Below are 21,805 nucleotides of genomic sequence, written 5' to 3'. Positions count from 1 at the left end.
GGCACAGGAAGGAGGGCCTAAGAAGATGATCCCAGGGTCTGGGTAGATTCATATGGAAAGAGGCGGTCCTTGAGGTCCTGAGCCATTTAAGGCACCAGCACTTTGAATTGGGCCCGGAAACTCATTGGTAGCCAGTGCAGTTGGATCAGTGCAGATGGAGCAAGATGCAATGGCTTGAGTGCTCACTGGGTCTGAATACAGTCATAAAAGGTAAAGGTAAAGGGACACCTGACCATTAGGTCCAGTTGTGGCTGACTCTGGGGTTGCAGCACTCATCTCGCTTTATTGGCCAAGGGAGCCAGCGTACAGCTTCCAGGTCATGTGGCCAGTATGACTAAGCCGCTTCTGGCGAACCAGAGCAGCGCATGGAAACGCCGTTTACCTTCCCACCGGAGCGCTACCTATTTATCTACTTGCACTCTGACGTGCTTTGGAACTGCTCCTTGGCAGGAGCAGGGACCGAGCAACGGGAGCTCACCCCGTCGCAGGGATTCAAACCGCCGACCTTCTGATGCCACCTGCGTCCCAAATACAGTCATACCTCAGGATAAATGTGCTTCCAGTTAAGTATTTTTGGGTTGTGCTCTGCGGCAACCTGAAAGTAACGGAGTGCGTTACTTCCGGGTTTCGCCACGCACGCATGTGCAGACGGTCAAAATGACGTCATGCGCATGCGCAGAAGCGGTGAAACACAACCTGTGCACGCACAGATGCGAGTTGCGTTCGCTTCAGGATGCAAACGGGGCTCTGGAATGGATCCTGTTCGCATCCCGAGGTACCACTGTATTGCCAAAATGTCACCCTGCTCTGGCCTTCTGTCATGGATGCTTTAGCTGAGATTCCTGCTTTGCAGGGGGTTGGACTAGATGACCCCTGGAGTCCCTTCCAACTCTACAATTCTACGAGCCTATGTTTCAGGGAGCCACAGAAAACTCTTCCTGCTTGGCAGCCGATGATAATAATAAACTACCCTGCTGAATTTTAATGCTGAATTTTAATTTTAATGCCTCTTTTCTGCCACGCAATGGTGGCTCCCCCATCTCATTTAGTTTACCTGCCTTCTTGCTTCCTCTCCTAACACAGAATAGTTTCCCATTGGTGGTCCACGGACCCCAGGGGGTCCACGTGACCCATCCACGGGGGGGGGGGAGGGGCGTGGCTCTGTGGCACCATTCACAGAACAAAAACCACCACAAAGGAATCTAAATATTTCAAAAGCAGCGGGTCCATGGGTTGGCTTTTGAAAAACAGGATTTAACTAATTGGGAACCACTGCCCTGACATATTTAACCAACCCATTCCATTTTTGCCGACAGATCTAGAGGGAGAATTGGTGATCCACCGCCCTGTGCCCTAGCTCCCCCCATGCAGGCACTTCCCCCACCCTGGGTGGAGAGAGACCCCAACTGCGAACGATGGACTTCCCCATTCTTGCCTGGCCCTGATGTCCCAGTCCGGTGTCAGCAGGCCCAGACGGGGCCTCGGTCAGCATATTCACTATTGTATATCTATACAGTGGTACCTCAGGTTACATACGCTTCAGGTTACATACTCTGCTAACCCAGAAATAGTGCTTCAGGTTAAGAACTTTGCTTCAGGATGAGAACAGAAATCGTGCTCCAGCAGCATGTCAGCAGCAGGAGGCCCCATTAGCTAAAGTGGTGCTTCAAGTTAAGAACAGTTTCAGGTTAAGAACGGACCTCCTGAATGAATTAAGTACTTAACCCGAGGTACCACTGTATTTTCCATTTTATCTTTGTATGCAGATACGGTTCAAGCCTTGAAATAAAATTATTTGCCAGCATAACTTTTGTGAAAATTATTTATATACTTACTTATTTATAAAGGCGGGGGGGGGGGGCACATTATCTACCTGGCCCGGGGCCTCTGCCTGGCTCTGCAAGGACCTGGGTGTCAGGTCTGCTGCGGATAATCGAGGGGATTTACTTCTACAGAAACGTGCATAGGAGGGGGGAGGAGGTTGGGGGGGGGGCCTGCAGTGCGATGCTCTGTCTCTCCAACAACCTGGAGCAGGCGTGGCAGCTTGGCACCGCGACCGTGGCTGCCATGCAGCGTGCATGGCCCTGGCACCGAAATTGGTGGGTGTCCCGGCCCATCCACGGGGAATTTTGTGGGCGCTCAGGCACCCCAGGGTGTTGGCACTATGACATGGAGGGCGGTGGACCGGACAGGGCGCCTGGGATCCCACTCGCCCTCCCCTCCTGCCCGCCAGAGCATCTTTGCAGAGCAGCCTGGGCGGGGTGGTTCACTTTCCCAGACGACGGGGCTGCAATGCGGGGCTCTGGGCCGCATCCAAGAGAGGAGGAGCCTCCTCCTGCTGCCCTCCCCCCCCTCCAGTTCGCGACTTGGGGGCCTATAAAGCGGCACCTCCGAAGGCGGCGCCTTCTTCCCCCGTCGAGAACTTCGCGGCTCCGTCCCAGCCTCGACGCCGCCGCCTCTTCTCCTTCTCCTCCATCTCTCTCCAGGCCCAGCCGCTGCGCCATGAGCCACCATCACCACTCCGGCGCCATCCGCGCCACCTCGTACCGCCGCACTTTCGGGCCGCCGCCCATGCTGTCCCCGCTGTCGTACTCCTCGTCCCGCCTGGCCTCGTCCTCTTCGGCCACGCGGCTGCTGAGCGCGCCCTCGACGGCGGCATCCGTGCGCTCCTACCGGGCCGGTGGCGCGGTGACCTTCCGATCCTCCAGCGCGCCGGCTCCGCGCTACTCCTACGGGGCGGCCGAGAAGCTGGACTTCTCGGTAGCCGAGGCGCTGAACCAGGAGTTCCTGGCCACGCGGAGCAACGAGAAGCAGGAGCTGCAGGAGCTCAACGACCGCTTCGCCAGCTTCATCGAGAAAGTGCGCTACCTGGAGACGCAGAACGCGGCGCTGCTGGCCGAGCTGGGCCACGCGCGCTCCAAGGAGCCCACGCGCGCCGCCGACCTCTTCCAAGACGAGCTCCGCGAGCTGCGCAGGCAGGTGGACGCGCTGGGCAAGGATCGCGACCGCCTGCAGGTCGAGAGGGACAACATGGCCGAGGATCTGGCCGCCCTCAAGCAGAGGTGAGGCGCCGGGGTGGGGGCGTGCCAGGACGCCGGGGTCCTCCCTCGGAAGATGGAGGGGGCAAGCCGGGCCACATCCTGTGCGGAAAACGGAACTTCAGCCTTGTGTGCTGTTATAAGTGGCTGGGGCGGGGCGGGAGGGGTTAATCGCGGCAGACGCCCCCCGGATTCCTGGGTTCTCCTTGGGTGGTGGGAGGGTCCTGAGAAAGATGAAGCAAAAGACAAGACAGTGCTCAGTTGGAGTCAGCCCCACCCCCAAACGCATCATTTGGAGCAGATGAAGATGGTTGCCTCTGAGCTCGTGCAGAGTCCATTTTCCCACTCCCTGAATATTCAGAAATCTCTGCGAACTGTCTCTGCTTGGGAATAGGGAAGAGGGCTTCCGAGGTAGGGTCGCACTCTAATGGCACTTCTCCCTCCGAAGATAGCAAGACATTTAATTGGTGGCAGCGCCAGAGAGGCACTCTGCCCTGCAAAAAGGGCAGAGTTAGGGACTCGGCCTGAAATAATAGCCACCCCCAGTGGCGTAGCGTGGGGGGGTGCGGGGGGGCGGCCGCACCGGGCGCAACACCTGGGGGTTAGGGGGCGCAAATCCATGGGTTAGGGGGCGCAAATTACTTGCCTTGCCCCAGGTGCTGACAACCCACGCTACGCCACTGGCCACCCCTGTCCTGCCTCCAACGCAGCAGAGTCCATCGATGCAGCCTAGTGGATATGTGGGTTAAGTAAGGAAGGTTCAGAAGGTGATGGTTTTAGACTGTGGACTTAACTGCCCAGCCATAGGCATGCTCATTCTGTAAGTGTCCTTCTGCACCCCAAAGTCCTGAGGGGTGGCATGACTGTAGCAGTGAGCCTTTCTGGGATCCAGACATTTCTTCCTTAGTTTCCAGCTCAAAAGGCAAAGCAGCAAAAATGGGGAACGGCATTATATAACACCTTGTGGGGAAGGTCTGTGCATCAGCTGTAGAGCAGTTGCTTTGAATGTAGAAGGTCCCAGGTTCATTCTCCTGCATCTCCAGGTAAGACCAAGGGTCTGAGACCCTGTAGGGTCTCTTCTTGTTGGTGCAGGCAATACTGCACTAGATGGACCAATGGCCAGCTTCCTAGGTTCCTAATATGATTGATAAACAAATGGGAACCAACTAAATCTATACAATTCTTTCTCTAATCCATTCATTGTATTCCAACTGCATCCATTACAAATGATGAATCACTGCTCTGCAATCAGACAACTTTTCTTATTTAATTTAATTTCATTTAATTTCATTAGCCTCAGGCAGTGATGGGGGAATGTGATGGATTGTTCTGGGAACTTATTCTCAATCCTAAAAGAGGGATTAAAGTTGCACCCCGGTAAACCTGGGATCCAGTGTTCCTGGGCTGTATACCCACTGCTGCATAAGAGTCTGGGACAAGACAACAATTAAGGATGCAATCATAACCCCACTTGCCTGCAAGTAAGCCCTGCTGAATTCAATAGGACTTCCTTCTGAAAATACATGTTTAGGCTTGTGCATGGAATCCTATGCACACTGGGAACTGGACATCCTGGGACTTGCTTTTGAGTAAGTGTGTTAGGATTTTGCTACACTGACGGTGTAGGTCTGGGACTTGGAGGCATTGAATTTGAACTTTGATGACTTGCAGAAGGGAGAGTTGCAAGCCAGGAATTCTGCACAGTGGAAAGGTTTGCTAGAATCTCTTCGCTTTGGTTCCGCCTCCCGATGGAGATTGTGGAAAGATGGTTGATTGGAAACTGTTCCATCCAGAACTGTGTGGAGGGATAGATTAAAAAAACAAACAAACAGCCACAATAAAAAGATGTCTTGGGAGATGTAGGGATTCTAGGACAGCAAATAATTAAGACTGGTCCTTGAGATGTGTCAGCGGGGTGGGAAGGGTGTGGTGGGGAATAATTCTCCACTAATGGGATGAGTCCAACATGGCAGGAGGATGCGGCAGCTAGACTGGTGACTGGGAGTGGCCATTGAGACCATATAATATCAGTCCTGAAAGACCTACATTGGCTCCAAGTACGTTTCCTAGCACAATTGGTGCTGATCTCGTCCCAGTTTACCTGAAGGAGCGTCTCCACCCCCATCGTTCTGCCCGGACACTGAGGTCCAGCTCTGAGGGCCTTCTGGCGTTTCCCTCACTGTGAGAAGTGAGGTTACAGGGAACCAGGCAGAGGGCCTTCTCAGTGGTGGCACCCGCCCTGTAGAACGCCCTCCTGTCAGATGTTAAGGAAATAAACAACTACCTGACTTTTAGAAGACACCTGAAGGCAACCCTGTTCAGGGAAGTTTTTAAAGTTTGATGTTTTATTGTGTTTTTAATATTCTGTTGTGAGCCGTCCAGAGTGGCTGGGGAAACCCAGCCAGATGGATGGGGTATAGATAAATTATTATGATTATGATTGACAAAGGGCAATAAAGTAAGGGATGCAGGAGCGAAGAGGAGCGGCTACATGCAGTGTGGGACCGTGGGTATATGGTACCTGAAAACAGGAAGGCGATGGTGGAGAGTGGCAGGGAGGAGATGAACTTCTGCTGCTTTGTGTCATCCATGAGATGTCTGGATGGGGCAGGGTGCAAGGAGATGGCTATTTCTAGTACTTGGTAGAGGGGGAGCAGTGGGGTGTGGCAAGGGAGCTTCCGCCACAGCTTCCTTAGCCAGGGAGCGCTCTATTCCAGGTGGCAGTACGATGAGGACGGGGGAATCCATGTGAGCTGTCAAGGAATTGCATGAGGTGGGTAGCCAGTTTGGGTGGGGTAGCGGCAGCCTCCTTAAAAGGGGGCATGTGGCGCGCATAGGGTCCCACGCTGCACACACGAGAGGGGTTCCTTACAGGGCATTGCAGCTTCCATGCGCACATCATTGCTGTGCTGAAAAGCAAAAGCAAGCAAAGCCACAGCCTCGAGACTGCATTCCCCATGACGCCATGGGGTGGGGTGTGAATTTCTGCATCCTGGCATTGCTCACGCTGTGGCAGATGGGGCAGGGTGGGGCTGGGCTATTTGGGAAGAAGAGAAGGGGGTGGATAAGGCGTGCGCAAGGAGCTGAAGCCTGGGAGAGGGGTGGGGCGTGGTCCCCTTCAGCCATGCAGAGTGACGTGGGTTTTGCCATGTTCTCCAGTCTCCCTGCCCTAATAGTGCCATCTGTCTTCTGCGTCAGCTCAGGGACTATGGGAGATGGTGGCGTTGGTGTTGCGGGGTGGAGTGGAGAATACATCACTGGGGAAGGGTGTGGCCAAATGACAGCATCCGTCTGTGTCTTGAAAAACCATCCCTTCCCAAGGAGGAGAATGGAGAATGCAACTTGAACAAATGTGGAATGGCCAAAAGCTTTAGATGCCAATGCAAAGCATTTCTGGAACGGTCTCAATTTCACTTGATCTCCATCTCCACCTCAAACCGAATGTTCCCTATTCCTGATACTTCTCAGTGACTTTTCCCTACTTCCCCTGCACTGGCTATCTGCTTTAGGTAAGCCCTGTGGGTATTACCAGTGCAGGGTTGACCGATGTCAGGGGGCTGGAGAAGTCTGTTTGGCATTGTGTTCTTGCAATGTAGGGGTGTGGCGGATGGCAGCAAGGGGGGGGGGGTAGAAGCAGGATCTCCTGGGTGCAGCTCATTTGACTGGTTCTTGCATCCAGCTTGGCCCATAAAAGCAGAGTCCAGAGCGTGTTGTTGTTGTTTAGTCGTTTAGTTGTGTCCGAATCTTCGTGACCCCATGAACCAGAGCATGCCAGGCACTCCTGTCTTTCACTGCCTCCTGCAGTTTGGTCCAACTCATGCTGGTAGCTTCGAGAACACTGTCCAACCATCTCATCCTCTGTCGTCCCCTTCTCCTTGGCCCCCCCATCTTTCCCAACATCAGGGTCTTTTCCAGGGAGTCTTCTCTTCTCATGAGGTGGCCAAAGTATTGGAGCCTCAGCTTTGGGACCTGTCCTTCCAGTGAGCACTCAGGGCTGATTTCCTTAAGAATGGAGAGGTTTGATCTTCTTCCAGTCCATGGGACTCTCAAGAGTCTCCTCCAGCACCATAATTCAAAAGCATCAATTCTTCGGCCATCAGCCTTCTTTATGGTCCAGCTCTCACTTCCATACATCACTACTGGGGAAACCATAGCTTTAAGTATACGGACCTTTGTTGGCAAGGTGATGTCTCTGCTTTTTAAGATGCTGTCCAGAGTGTAGGGAGGAATAAAAAAATAGACTGCTTCTGGAATAAGGAAAAGGACGCCGGGAGTTTATGCAGCAGAGCAGAAGTGTGACCAAAGTGGGGAGTGTCACCCGGGGGAAGATGACAAACTATGGAGTTAGCCCTATTATTAGCTCTTGGCTGTTCTTTGTCCTCTGCAGGCTGGATGAGGAGATGCACAAGCGCGAAGATGCTGAAGGGAACCTGGTTTTGTTCCGCAAGGTAAGTAGGGCTCTAGGCGGGGTAGGCCAGCCCACTTACCCTTGAGTAACTGTAGGGTCCCAGCACACTCTGCTGTTTGCAAACAGCCGCACGTATTAGCTCCTGCACTCATACATGGGTGAAGGGTCCTTGAACAGTAAAGGCACAAGCCAAGTTCTTGAAAGCAGCTTTGGGCAGCTGCGGCTGCTGTCCGCGGTGCTGAACTGAGGCACCCTGTTCTCTCCCCCTCAGCCCACCATCGCAGCCTGGCGGATGAGGCTGGGATTACCTTGTTTGCTTTCCCCGACCCTTCTCTGACCCATATGTATTTCACGTTAAAATGGAAAGGGGCTTGCTGCGGTTCTGATCATGGCTCGTTTCTCCTCCCTGGCTTGGTAGGATGTGGATGATGCCACCCTCTCGCGCCTGGAGCTGGAGCGCAAGATTGAATCCCTCATGGATGAAATTGAATTCCTCAAGAAACTACATGAAGAGGTAGGAGAAATAATGGGGGTGGCCTTTGAGTGGAGGGCAGATTTGAAACTTCCCTTTCTTTCTCTTTTTAGTTTTTTATTTGTATTTTCAAATTTATACATTTCAACAGTTTTCCAATCAATTTGACATTTCAAAATTTGACTTCCCCTCTTTCTGCGATTCCTTGAATTCATTTTTTTTCTATCTTCTGCATCTCCAAATTCATTTAACTTACTCGTTTCTTTATCTACTATAGATAAATACTCTTATAAAACTGCAGGTTATGACATTAATCCTGCTAATATTTTTATCTGTTTACAATTTATCTGTAAATATTCAATAAACCATTTCCATTCTATTATGAAAAGTTTGTTATCTTGATTTCTTATTCTTCTGGTGAGTTTTGCCATTTCTGCATATTCCATAGGTTTTTGTATCCATTCTTCCTTTGCTGGGATTTCTGCTTCTTTGCACTTTTGGGCAAGTAACATTCTTGCCGCTGTAGTCCCATACATAAATAAATTTCTATACAATTTAGGTAGTTCTGTCCCTATAATTCCTAAGAGAAAAGCTTCTGGTTTTTTTTGTTTTTTTTACAAATGTTAATTTAAACATCCTTTTCAATTCATTATATATCATTTCCCAGTAAGCTTCAACCTTACTACAACTAGTTCATTGACTGGCTTACATAGAGGCATTTGAGAGAGCAGCTGAACCCTATACAACTGGACAGGTGTGCCATTTGTACTAACGGCAGCAGCTGCTGCTTCCCCTGAGGGCAGAAGACTGGGCTCAAACCTTACCTGTACATGCCTCGCAACAGGAATTACGTTTTATCCCAAACTCATGGCTTGCTCCTGAAGATGGTGGCAGCCTTGGGAGACAGGCAAGGGGCTGCAGGAGAAGCAGCAGAAGTGGGCATGGGGTAGGGGAAGATTTTGCGCATGGGCTTCATGGGGATCCCATTTAGAGTCCTTTAACATTTCTGATGTCCTGAGGTTCTTGCAGAAGCCATTTTGCTTGTGCTCCATCTGGTGGTAAACAGCAGAAGTGCAGTTGCATCCCCAGCCCCACCCTTGGGTGCGTGAGCAGGATAGCTTGTATCCAGGGTTAATAATAATAATAATAATAATTTATTACTTATACCCCACCCATCTGGCAGGGTTTCCCCAGCCACTCTGGGCCGCTCCCAACAGAATATTTAAAATATCAAACTTTAAAAACTTCCCTAAACAGGGCTGCCTTCAGATGTCTATCATAATAGGCTATGATACTTTATGCTTTAAATTTTGGATTCTTTTGTTTTCTTTCTTTTTGTTATGTTTTCACTTTTTTTTTGTTAACAAGCCAATAAAATAAAAAGTGGAAGAAAAACAAAGACAAGACTGATGCCCCACCCCCTGGAAATGCTGTGGGGCACGGTATAGGGTACGCACATAGCGTATTCACCAATCTCAAAGTATTTTATTCCACGCACAGATTTTGTGCCACCTAAGAATACCATAACATAAGAATACCATAACATATATCTTATAGTAGGAACATTACCCCAAATCAGTTTTCCATAGGCTCATTGCCCAAATAAATTCCTGTTTGAATCAAGTCAGTCCACACATTTCCTCTATGCCAGTAAGTCACCTCCTCATCTGTTTTTTCCTCCAGTATTATGCCACATACAAGCACCCTTTCTCCCCAAATCTTCATGCAAACGCACATGAAGCTATTCCAGCAGATGGAATAAAACAGTGCCAAAGTTTGGTAATCCTCAGTGAGACAGAGAGAAAGAAAGACACACAGAGAGAGAGAGAGAGAGAGAGAGAGAGAGAGACAGACAGACAGACAGACGCACACACACACACACACACACACACACACACACACACAGAGAGAGAGAGAGAGAGAGAGACACAGAGAATAAATTGTTGCTTTTCTCCAGCCATTCTCAGCATCCCCTCTTACCCCTGAACTCCCCCAATGATTTGGGGGAAAGCTTAGGACTGCCTAACATCTTACAGGCAGTGTAAGAAGAAAACAAGGTAGTTCTGATTAGTCCTTTCCTTATGCAAAAAAGAAAAGAAAAGAAGCAAAATCGAATGGCAGATTTCTCCCGCCTCTGATGTGCCAGATCCTGTTGCCTAACTGCTATTCTTGACCAAATTTCCGTGCTATTTTAAAAATATTGTTTTGCTCAATCTAGCGTACGTATCACATTTCCGCTTTATCTTTCTTTCATGATATGTATTAATGCTATTCACCACTTTGGGGGCCCAAAAGTGGTATATAAATGAGACAAAAACCGAGAAGCATACTTTCTCTGCCACGTAGTCTCACGTTAGGGAGGCTACGTATAATGGGCCTGCATCTCCTTGTGGCTGTGCTCCTCTGCATTTGTGCTCTCTCTCTTTGTAGTATCTCCTCTTACAATCTCTCTACGTGTGATTTGTCGTGTCTGTGTTCCTTTGCATCTTTCTATCTTTTTCCCCATCGATGTCTCGGCGTGTGCAGGAGCTGAACGACATGCAGGTGAGCATGCACAGCCAGCAGCAGGTGCAAGTGGAGGTGGAACAGGCCAAGCCGGACCTGACAGCTGCCCTGCGGGACATCCGCACCCAGTATGAGAGCATCGCGGTCAAGAACCTGCAGGAGGCCGAGGAGTGGTACAAATCCAAGGTACCTAAACTGGGTGCAGCTACAGGGGTGGTGTCAGGGGCTGGACTGGGGAGGAATGTTGGGAGCTGCTCCCCCTCTGTACCTTCCTGGTAAGAGGAGGACAGTATAGATTTAGAATAGCGGTTTGCAGAAGGGCATAGTTCAGAGGCTGCAGAGGGGAGAAGCTGGGAAATATTGGGGGAGCGGCAGGAAGGAGAAGTACCGGGGGAGAGGCAGTTAACAGACTCAGTGTCTCTTGAAAGCATTCCTGACCCCCCCCTCTCCCAGGACCAGGCATGCTGTGAGAGTAGCAGAACAGAAAGCTCAGATGCAGAAAGCAAAAATCAGCCGGCACAGGGGTGACGTAGAATAGGAGTGTGCTAGTCCGGGGGGGGGGGAAGGTTACCGTTGTCGTAGTCAAAGTCCAGTCCTGGGTCACTAGCCTGGAAACAGTTCACAAGGAGCGAGGCGAGGTCCGAAGCAGGAAGCCGGGCGGGGACAGGAACACTGGAAGGTCAAAAGCAGGAAGCCGGGCAGGGACAGGAAGACTGGAAGGTCAGGTCTGGGTCCAGGCAGGAGCAGGAGCAGGTACTCAACGACGTTGCTCCCACAACCTGGGACCGGGCTGACTGGCCTTTATCTTCTCTGAGGCCAGGGGCGGTCCCGGCCCCCAGGAGACCCGCCTCTCCCGGCCTTAAGGCAAGCACTCCTCCTGGGAGAAACCAGTTCCCTCCGCCTCTCTGCCCTAAGCCTCTGCAGTTCAGGAGAGGCTGGGGAGTTACTGGACCCAGGGGGAGACTCACCTTCCTCTGGCAGGGCTGGGAGAGGCGCACCTGTAGGCACTGTGTCCTCAATCACCTCTGGAGCCAGAGTGGAACCACCTGGTGCCTGCTCCTGAGGATCCGGCACAGGTGCAGGCGCTTCAGATCCAAGGCCCTGCCCGAGCTCAGCCGGCCCTGGAGGCGGGGACTCTTGTGCAGGCTGGGATTCCTCCGGTTCAGCCTCTGAATCAGATTCCCAGGCCATCACAAGGAGGGACTGAGGGGGTGGGACTTTACTTGGAGCAACACCATTATCTAAGAGATAACAACAACAACAACAACAACAACAACAACAACAACAACAACAATTTATTTATACCCCGCCCATCTGTCTGGGCTTCTCCAGCCACTCTGGGCGGCTTCCAAAAAAATATTAAAATACCGTAATACATCAAACATTAAAAGCTTCCCTAAACAGTGCTGCCTTCAGATGTCTTCTAAAAGTCTGGTAGTTGTTATTCTCTTTGACATCTGGTGGGAGGGCGTTCCACAGGGAAGGCACCACTACCGAGAAGGCCCTCTGCCTGGTTCCCTGTAACTTGGCTTCTCGCAGTGAGGGAACCGGCAGAAGGCCCTTGGCGCTGGACCTCAGTGTCCGGGTAGAATGATGGGGGTGGAGATGCTCCTTCAGATATACTGGGCCGAGGCCATTTAGGGCTTTAAAGGTCAGCATCAACACTTTGAATTGTGCTTGGAAACGTACTGGGAGCCAATGTAGGTCTTTCAAGACCGGTGTTACGTGGTCTCGGCGGCCTCTCCCAGACACCAGTCTAGCTGCCGCATTCTGGATTAGTTGTAGTTTCCAGGTCACCTTCAAAGGTAGCCCCACGTAGAGCACATTACAGTAGTCCAAGCAGGAGATAACCAGAGCATGCACCACTCTGGCAAGACCATCTATGAGCAGGTAGGGTCTCAGCCTGCGTACCAGATGGAGCTGGTAAACAGCTGCCCTGGACACATTCCTGCATTCCTTCATTTCTCTCTGTGAATATTGAATAAAGTACTTGGTAAGAACTCATTGTTTTTCTGCTTCTTGGCAACCCACCGTGGGAGGGATAGGATTCCCTGAAGCCTTGACAGGCGGGAGGGTGGGCTACATATCGATGAAGAGCCTGTCCTGGCTGGGAAGGATGGGAGCTTGAGTCCATTGACATCTGAAGACTCCATAGGCTCCCCTTTCCTTGGAGTACAGTCTGGGACGGCCGGCTATGACTATAGTGCCATTTCAAAACACACACACACAAACAGTTTGTTATTGCTAGGAATTATAGAACTGGTTGGAAGGGACCCCAGGGGTCATCTAGCCCAACCCCCTGCAATGCAGGAATCTCAGCTAAAGCACCCATGACAGATGGCCACCCAACCTCTGCTTAGAAACCTCCAAGGAAGGAGAGTTCACAACTTCCTGAGGGAGACCGTTCCTTTGTGAACTGCTCTTACTATCGGAAAGTTTTCCGTTATGTTTAGTTGGAATCTACTTTCTTGTACAGTGGAACCTCGGTTTTCGAATGTAATCCGTTCCGGAAGTCTGTTCGACTTCTGAAACGTTCGAAAACCAAGGATCAGCAAGTTCAGTGAGGAAAATTGAAAAACACGCCTCGGAAGCTGTTTGACTTCTGAGGCATGTTCAAAAATGGAAGCATTCCGGGTTTTGGCGTTTGGCTTCTGAAATGTTCGGCAGATGAGACGTTTGAAAACCGAGGTTTGACTGTAACTTGAAGTCATTGGTTCGAGTCCTGCCCTCCTGAGCAGGAGACAACAAACCTGTTTCCTCTCCCATGTGACAGCCCTTCAGATATTTGAAGATGGCTATCCTATCTCTTCTCAGTCTCCTCTTTTCCAGGCTAAAGATATCCATCTCCTTCAACCGCTCCTCATATGGCTTGGTTTCCAGACCCCCTGATAGACTAGGAGATAGACTAGGAGATGGTCTTGGGGGCGGGTCTTTCCCTTCTCTCCACTGACTCCCCCAACCGCTTGCAGTTTGCTGACCTGTCGGACGCAGCCAACCGGAACCATGAAGCGCTTCGCCAGGCCAAGCAGGAGATGAACGAATCCCGGCGCCAGATCCAGAGCCTCACCTGTGAAGTGGATGGACTCAAAGGAACGGTCAGTAGGACGTCCTTCCTGTCCTCAGCCCCCTTTTCCTGTTCTTGGGAGGCGGCAGCTGAGCAGCTTCCCATCTTTGCGAAATGTTTTGTATTCTTGGGTGAGGATTCAAGGCTGCAACCTGAGTGAATGATGCCATTAGTTTCCTCTTCTGGCCTTTGCGAGTTCACAAGGGATTTCACTAGATATCATTCCCATTTTCAAGTTTAGCTTCAAAGCCATGAAGGTTGAAAAATGATATATGCTGTGTAATTGAGCACAGAAGTAATTGGCGCTTCCGACTTCTCTCTGCCCAGTGCAACATTTTGCAGTGTGATTGTGTATGTATACACCCTATACCCTTTTAAAATGTGGTTTGTGTGTATGTGTTATTGGGTTGTTGTTTTTACAGTGGTACCTCGGGTTACATACGCTTCAGGTTACAGACGCTTCAGGTTACATACTCCGCTAACCCAGAAATAGTACCTCGGGTTAAGAACTTTGCTTCAGGATGAGAACAGAAATTGTGTTCCTGTGGCACAGCAGCAGCAGGAGGCCCCATGAGCTAAAGTGGTGCTTCAGGTTAAGAACAGTTTCAGGTTAAGAACGGACCTCCGGAACGAATTAAGTACTTAACCCGAGGTACCACTGTATTCTGATTATATATGTTGTGATCTTTTCTGTGAACTACCCTGAGACCTGTGGGTATAGGGCGGTAAATGAACACAATACAGTTGTACCTTGGTTTTTGAACAGAATGCGGTCCGGAAGTCCGTTCAACTTCTGAAATGTTCCGAAACCAAGGCGTGGTTTCCAGTTGGCTGCAGGAGCGTCCTGCAGCCAATCAGAAGCTTTGGAAGCCGCGTCGGACATTCGGCTTCTGAGGCAAAGTTCTCAAACTGGAACACCTACTTCCGGAGTTGTGACATTCGAGTTCTGAGTTGTTCGTGAACTAAGCTGTTTGAAAACCAAGGTGCGACTGTAAATAATAATAATAATAATAATAATAATAATAATAATAATAATAATAATAATTGTGGGGTGCCTATGCTCCAGATTCTGTGACTGTGTCCATTTTTGCAGCTGGGAAAAAAGAGGACAACTATTGTCAGCCCTTGCCAGCCTTGCGCCCTGTTTCCAAGGCCTGGGAAGCTCCGAGTCCACAGCCTTGCCTGTTCTCACTCGGTTGAGAATTAGGAGCAGGATTTGGGAGTGGGTGTGGCTTCTGGGTAGGATGTCTCTGAGACCTGCTTCCCTGCATCCCCCATGTAAGCCTCGCTTGTGTTTTCCTCCCCAGAACGAAGCTTTGCTGAGGCAGATGCGAGACCTGGAGGACCAATACGGGGTGGAGATGGGCTCGTACCAGGACACGGTGGCCCGGCTAGAGCAGGAGATTCAGCACATGAAGGAAGAGATGGCACGGCACTTGCGGGAGTACCAGGACCTGCTGAACGTCAAGATGGCCCTCGACATTGAGATTGCCACCTACCGCAAGCTTCTGGAGGGGGAGGAGAGCAGGTGAGGACTCCCCTATAGCTCTTTGCATGGTTCAGCCCATCTCACGGTGGGTCCATCTCTGCCTTTGCAGGATCAGAGGAGGAGAGCGATTTTAAAGGAGCTCATTGGTTTCTCAAGGTTTATTTTTGTAAATAAACAAAAATTTTGGTTTCTCAACCTTTATTTTTATTAATATTTTACTGTTCCATTATTTTAATGTTGTATTTTATTTTTGTTTTTAAGTTGTAATCATTCATCTCGTTTTTATTATTGCTTGTAAGCCGCTCTGAGCCCGGCCTTGGCTGGGGAGGGCGGGGTATAAATAAAATTATTATTATTATTATTATTATTATTATTATTAAATATGACAGAAGGAAAGAGATGAGAGAAAAAGAGAGAGAAAAAACACCCCAGCTGTCATTAACAACAAGAACATCACATGATTTCTAATTCAAATGCCAAGATTTAAATAAGCATACCATATGAGGGCAACTCCCCAATCATCTCATATGCTCCTTCCCACTGAGATGCGCACCATTTTCTTTCTTCTTCTTTTTTGATACCATTTTTATTTGGTTTTACAAGTACAAAGTTATACGCCAAGAATAAAAAAACCATACCCATATGTGGAGATTCCTCTGAATCTCAGGACTTCCTCCCCCTTCCTCTCCATGGAGTCCCATTTTAAACATTTATTACTTCATATTTTTCCATACTCCAATCTTTTTTTTTATCAAACCATATTGCGTGGCGAGTTCCCCCCTCCCCCCTCAGAAATAAAGACACAAGACACCGGAGTTTAAGGTTAATGGGCAAAATAGGCCACAACTTTATTGATTACAGGAATTGAGCGGTATTGACTTAGGCATTGGTCCTATCGACTAACCAGCTTTAGCCTCCTAGCTTGAAGGGTTAACCGCCAGTAGGGGGAGCCCTGCTGATGCACATCAACTAGGAGCTCCCCCGGGGTCACCGCTCAGGGGCGTGCCTTAGGGCCACACCTCCATAGGCTTAGGAAAGGGCAACGCCCCCCGGAATCCTTTACCGGACTACCCTTCGATTTGGGGGGAAGGTGATGGCGCTTCCTTCCCCCCCACTCATCTGCATAACAATACCCCTACCAATGCCTAACCGCCAATGCCAAGGAAGTTGTGACGATTTGCTACAAGGTAGGCGAAAAACCAAATGGCTGGTGCCAATTTGCCAAGTGGAAAAAATTCCTACCAGGCCCCTTGATGGCGACCAACCGAAGTCCATAGCAATGTCAGAGATCCAAACCTAAACCTAACGGGTGGGAAAACCTGAGCAGCTGGAGCGCGGAAAGAGGGAAATCCTCGGCCGCCTCGGCCCTAAATAGGACGGGACACGCCTCCCAGACCAGCCAATTGGCTGGCCAAGGAGATTACGCGACCGAGGATTCCCCTGGTAGCCAGCCCCTGCGCGCGTGGGGAGGGGCATGAAGCCCGCAACCCCACCTCCTCTCTAGTTCGGAAGTGGCTTTGTCCATGGTAATCATGACACTACAAGTGCGATCAAAATCCTGCCAATGTTTCCATCTGCTTGCAGTGGTCTCTTAAATAACTTATATGTTTCCCCCATTCTTTTATAAAGTTATTGTCCTCTTGATTTCTGAGTTTTCCAGTCAGTTTTGCCATCTTAATATGTGCACCATTTTCAATGCCCCAATGGGCAGGGGCGGAATGGGGCGGGACAGAGGCGAACAGGGGAATTCCCCGCTCGCGCAAGTGGGGAGACGTCTGTATTTTAAGCCATGCGTTTTAAATGTAGAAAGGGCAGTGAGATCTTCAGGCCACTGAGAAGTAGTGGATTGCAGGAGTGGGTGGGTATTTGTCCTTCCAGCCTTGCAGTATAAGCCTCTCTGCCGCCATAAGTGTTTGCAGGATCCCTTTTTGTTGTCCATCCGTTAGTTCCCACGAACTAGTTAGTGCACGAACTTCAACACATGCCAGGGATTTATCCAAAACAAAGCTGGTACAAACATCAATTTCTGATCAGGAAGAAGGCACCACACATTATGCCCCAGAGAGACGTTTATTTATTCATTGAATTTTCTGTTTTACACTTTAGAGCAGGCTTCCTCAACCTTGGCCCTCCAGATGTTTTTGGCCTACAACTCCCATGATCCCTAGCTAGCAGGACCAGTGATCAGGGATGATGGGAATAGTAGTCTCAAAACATCTGGAGGGCCGAGGTTGAGGAAGCCTGCTTTAGAATATTCATTTAAACAACCTTAAAATATCTGTGACTTTCTTTTTTCTCTTTCCATGGCTCATTCGCATATCATAAATCCCTGCATATTTTACATAAACTAAACCATTCAGTATTCCATTACAATGGAACCTTGGTTCTCGAACGGCTTAGTTGATGAACAAATTGGTTCCCGGATGCTGTCAACCCGGAAGTAAGTGTTCCGGTTTTCGAACGTTTTTCGGAAGCTGAACGTCCGATGTGACTGTCGGCTATTGTGTCCGGGGCGCCTTCGCCATTTGGAAGCTGCGCCTTTGCTTTTGAATGTTTCGGGAGTTGAACGGGCTTCCAGAACAGATTATGTTCAAGAACCAAGGTACCACTGTACCAAGGTACCAATGAGACTCGTTTACACTGTTGAATTTATCTTAACGTTTCCAAGAAGCTTTTTCAGCATCTCTCTGAACCAGCCAAGTCCTTCCTGGGGGACTTCATTGTAGAGCTCACTGTGGCTTGTTCCCTGCAGGATTGCAGTGCCGGTTCAGTCCATGGCCTCCTTCGGCTTTAAAACGACAGGTAAGCTCCATATTTTGGATGCATAAAAAATGCATCATATGTGCTTACGCACACTGCCGCATACGAACATTGACTTTTGGAAGAGACCATGTTCATTGCTCTGACTTACACGCATTTCCCGCTGTTGAGCTCCACCTCACCCAAAGATGGATTTATGGTTGACATTTCTGGGAGCACACCAACTGATTGCAAGAATCTACCCTGGATCTGTCAGGAGCTCTGCCTACACTCGAGTAGGACCCTGGTAGAGACACATGCCCAGCTGGCATGCTCTCTCCCTCCTGGTCAATCGTTCAGGAGCTTCAAAAGCTATCTTCAGCCCAAACATCACAGCGACTGATGCCAACAGATACCGGCACACTTAGGGATCAGCAGAGTTTGTGCATCATGCATAACAGACCTCAGCAACTCCGCATTTTGGCTAATCTATTTACATATAAACACACACGGAGCACTGCAACATGGCTTCCTCTCTCTCTAGCATCAGACAGCAAAGAGGAAAAGAACAAAGGACAATAGTCCCACTTCAAAGAACACAGTAACACAAACATCCTGTCTCCGTCACTTCCCACTCTGCGGAGTCAAAACATATACTGTCATGTGATAGACAAAAATCCCATGACTGCAATCATGGAGCAGGAATTCTAACATCATCTTCCTCACCCACCACAGACGACACCTGAGCTTAGCTTTTATTACTGTTTTTCCTTGGGAACTGGCAGGAAGAAATCACACCTCTCTCCTCCCTCCTTCCAACCCCTTCTGATTTCACCCAGATTGGCCTGGAGTATTTTTTGGGGTGTGTGTGTGTGGGGGGGTGCTGGTGGTGCAGGGGGAGATACGTATTGTATTGAAGCTGCCATGCCCTCTCTCCTGAATGCCCCCCTCCCTTGTAGTTTCAGAGCCAGAGCCAACGGTGGAGAGCCACTCTAGGAAGACAGTGCTGATCAAAACCATTGAGACCCGGGATGGAGAGGCGAGTTCTTTACCTTTTTTTCTCCCAAATTGAGGAGGAGGATGTAGCCTTAAGCAGGAGAAATTCTCTATAGAGAGGACTGCTGGTGGTGACCTTTAAAGCCTTAAACGGCCTCAGCCCTGTATACCTGAAGGAGTGTCTCCACCTCCATCATTCAGCCTGGACACTAAGGTCCAGCTCTGAGGGCCTTCTGGCGGTTCCCTCCCTGCAAGAAGTGAGGTTACAGGGAACCAGGCAGAGGGCCTTCTCGGTAGTAGCACCCGCCCTGTGGAAACCCTCCCATCAGATTTCAAGGAAATAAACAACTATCTGACTTTTAGAAGACACCTGAAGGCAGCCCTGTTTAGGGAAGGTTTTTTTATGTTTGATGTTTTATCTCCTCCTCCTCCTCCTCTTCTTCTTCTTCTTCTTTGTGGGTTTACTGCAGCTCAGGAGGCTCAATCCTCTCACGCAGTTTGGACCTTTCTTCAGTAGGAAACCCAATGCTATTTGCTCCAGACAATTATTATGGAGTCAGTTTGGCTGGTCAAGATTGTGTGGCTCCACATGTGGGAGGTGTTATATGAGCACCCGACTTGTAGCTGTGTGGAGCTGAGGCTGAATTGCTCTCTAGCCAGGGTTGTGTGTGTGTGTGTGTGTGTGTGTGTGTGTGTTTGGAGGGGAAGAAATTCAACAAGGTACTCTAAGTTCTGGTCTCTGCGTAACAGGGATCTCCAATCTTTTTTTTGGGTGGGGTGGGGAGAAGTGGACACAACTGGAATTCTGAGGAAGTGCTGCAGGTGCCAGTTCTGAAATGAATGTGGCGAGGGCACAACACGACACAAAATGACTGTGCAGGGTGCGGCACAATAGCTTCCGTGTAGGTGCAGATGAGGCAGTGCAAAAATGAACTCTGCAGGAAATGCAAACAGTTTCTCATGCATAGGAGCCAACTCCTAGGGGCCTTGAGCTCCACAGTAAAATATTTGAGGGGGCTGATACCCCACAAAGTTGATGGGCATTCTCAATTAAATGGTGTGTGTGTGCCACGTCATGTGATCGATTGTCTGGGGTGGGGCTTACCTGCCCCCCCCCACAATATTTTATTCAAGTTGGCACCCCTTCTCTTGTGTGTTGTGGATTTGGGGTGGGAGACAGAAACATGGATTTGGGGTGGCGACACAGAAAGCACGAGCAACCATAGAGGTACAGTGGCATGTCGACACCTCCTGCTGTATAAATCATGCAAGTAGTGCAAATTTACATATATTAGCATAAACCTTTTTCTGTTTACATCAGCCCCGGGGAGAGGCAGAGCGGTATACAAGAGACTGAAGTTTCCCCACTAACGCCAAGAAATCCCACCCAGCCTCCTCCCTCCAGCTTTTAACTCACAACTGCTCAAACCATGGCTGACCATCTTAAGGGCTAGAAACTTTTTTGTTGTTGGTTTAAACAACAACAAAATGAACCCTATCCCAAATGTAGCACTCAGGTGTGTTCCTTGGAAGGAACTGTGGAATGCCCTGTCTATGATCCTGTGAGCGTCGCCTATTCCACGCTCAGCAATACACCTATCAGACGGTCTTGCCTTTCCCTCTCGGCTCTGACCTGTTTTCTATCGGTTTTTTGCATTTTGTCTCCTGCAGGTGGTGACTGAATCGAGGAAAGAGCAGAGAGCTGAGATAGAGAAGTGATTTGGGGAGCCCCAGGCACCTCCTCCCTCCTTCCCCCCACCCCCAATGCCGTGGAGATGGGCACTCAGCTATCCAATGTGCAGACGTCCCAGCAGCAGATCTCTCCCCCCCCCCACAAAGCCGCACTGGCCTTATTTATGATGATGGTGAATGATACCTCTGACCTCTGACCGCCTTCCCCCACTGTACCAGGCTTCCCCAGCCAGCCCTGCTCCTTCAATGTGCACTTCTAGCCTTCCTGGGGGGCAGCCTGGTTGCGACCCCAGCAATAACCACACACGGGCTGGAGAGTGGGGAGTTTCTCCATCCCCGCTTTCCTCTTCCAGCTGCCTCCTACCTCTCTTAACCACGCAGTCTCTCGCCTTGCCCGTTCCAGCCAGTGTTGTCGTGAAAGAAGAGGAGTGTTGCCTTTCTACAGGGCGTTGGGCTAGGCTGGCACAGATCTGCCAGTTGTGTGTAGAGCCTAACCTTGGTGGCGATTGAGAGATCAAGTCCGTAGAGCAGGCACCCCCAAACTCGGCCCTCTAGCTGTTTTGGGACTACAACTCCCATCATCCCTGACCACCGGTCCTGTTAACTAGGGATGATGGGAGTTGTAGTCCCAAAACAGCTGGAGGGCCGAGTTTGGGGGTGCCTGCCATTCATGGCTTTGCAGCTGGTAAGCTTTTCACATCTGGCAAGTCGAGTCAGCCTAGAAACACCAAAGAGGACCAAAAGTTTGGTCACAGTCCGTTGTTTACTGCCCACCCCGGTTGGCCTTGATACTGATTCTGCGTACTGGTCACAGAGACCAAAACCAAAACCGCCGCTTCCAGGGATTCTCACGAATGAGAATCTCCTTAATCTAGAATGTAAGTGTGAGCTGGTGTAGCATATTGGCTAAGAAAGTGAGCTATGTTAATAGAGCAGTCCCAGGTTCAAATCCCACCTCTGCCATGAACTCGCTAGGTAGCCTTAGGCAAAGTTGTTCTCTCTAAGCCTCAGTGTTTTCCCTCCCCATCTGCAGTATGGGCAGATGACACTACTGACTAAGCACATCACGTGAATTATCTCATTGGAATTCTTACAGCAGCCCTCTAAGTCAAGAATTACAATGAGCTAATTCACGTGATATGCTTAGAGCATCTGAAAGCACTATACAAATTCCATTTCTCATTATTTTGTCCTCCAAATCTTCAGACGTGTACCCAAGCTAGAAAACGGAATTACATTTTTTTTTAAAGAAATCAAATTTTGCAGTAGGCTCTTTAAAAAAGCTTTCCCCCCCACCCTGGCTTTTATGGGGTTTCGTTTATCATAAGGGTCCTAGTGACAATCTTAACAAGCAATCCTCTAACTGTTTACTCAGAAGTAAATCCCACAGCCTTAAAGCGAC

At 49.7% G+C, this 21,805-nt stretch overlaps 1 protein-coding gene across 1 annotated transcript; it reads left to right on the top strand.

Annotated features, from left to right (window-relative positions):
- Positions 1-1,859: 1,859 nt before the first annotated feature.
- Positions 1,860-20,537, top strand: PRPH (peripherin). The gene is made up of 9 exons (XM_082212527.1): positions 1,860-3,062; positions 7,426-7,486; positions 7,865-7,960; positions 10,445-10,609; positions 13,393-13,518; positions 14,795-15,015; positions 17,729-17,778; positions 18,675-18,754; positions 20,383-20,537. Exons 1-9 carry the CDS (start codon positions 2,005-2,007, stop codon positions 20,428-20,430), a joined length of 1,905 nt encoding a protein of 634 aa, XP_082068653.1. The 5' UTR covers positions 1,860-2,004; the 3' UTR covers positions 20,431-20,537.
- The last annotated feature ends 1,268 nt before the right edge of the window (positions 20,538-21,805 follow it).

The sequence above is a fragment of the Podarcis vaucheri genome (assembly GCF_965113315.1).
Source record: "Podarcis vaucheri genome assembly, chromosome: 2".
Taxonomy (NCBI): domain Eukaryota; kingdom Metazoa; phylum Chordata; class Lepidosauria; order Squamata; family Lacertidae; genus Podarcis; species Podarcis vaucheri.
Note: the sequence above shows the minus strand (reverse complement) of the source record. Positions and strands in the feature narration are given on the sequence as shown.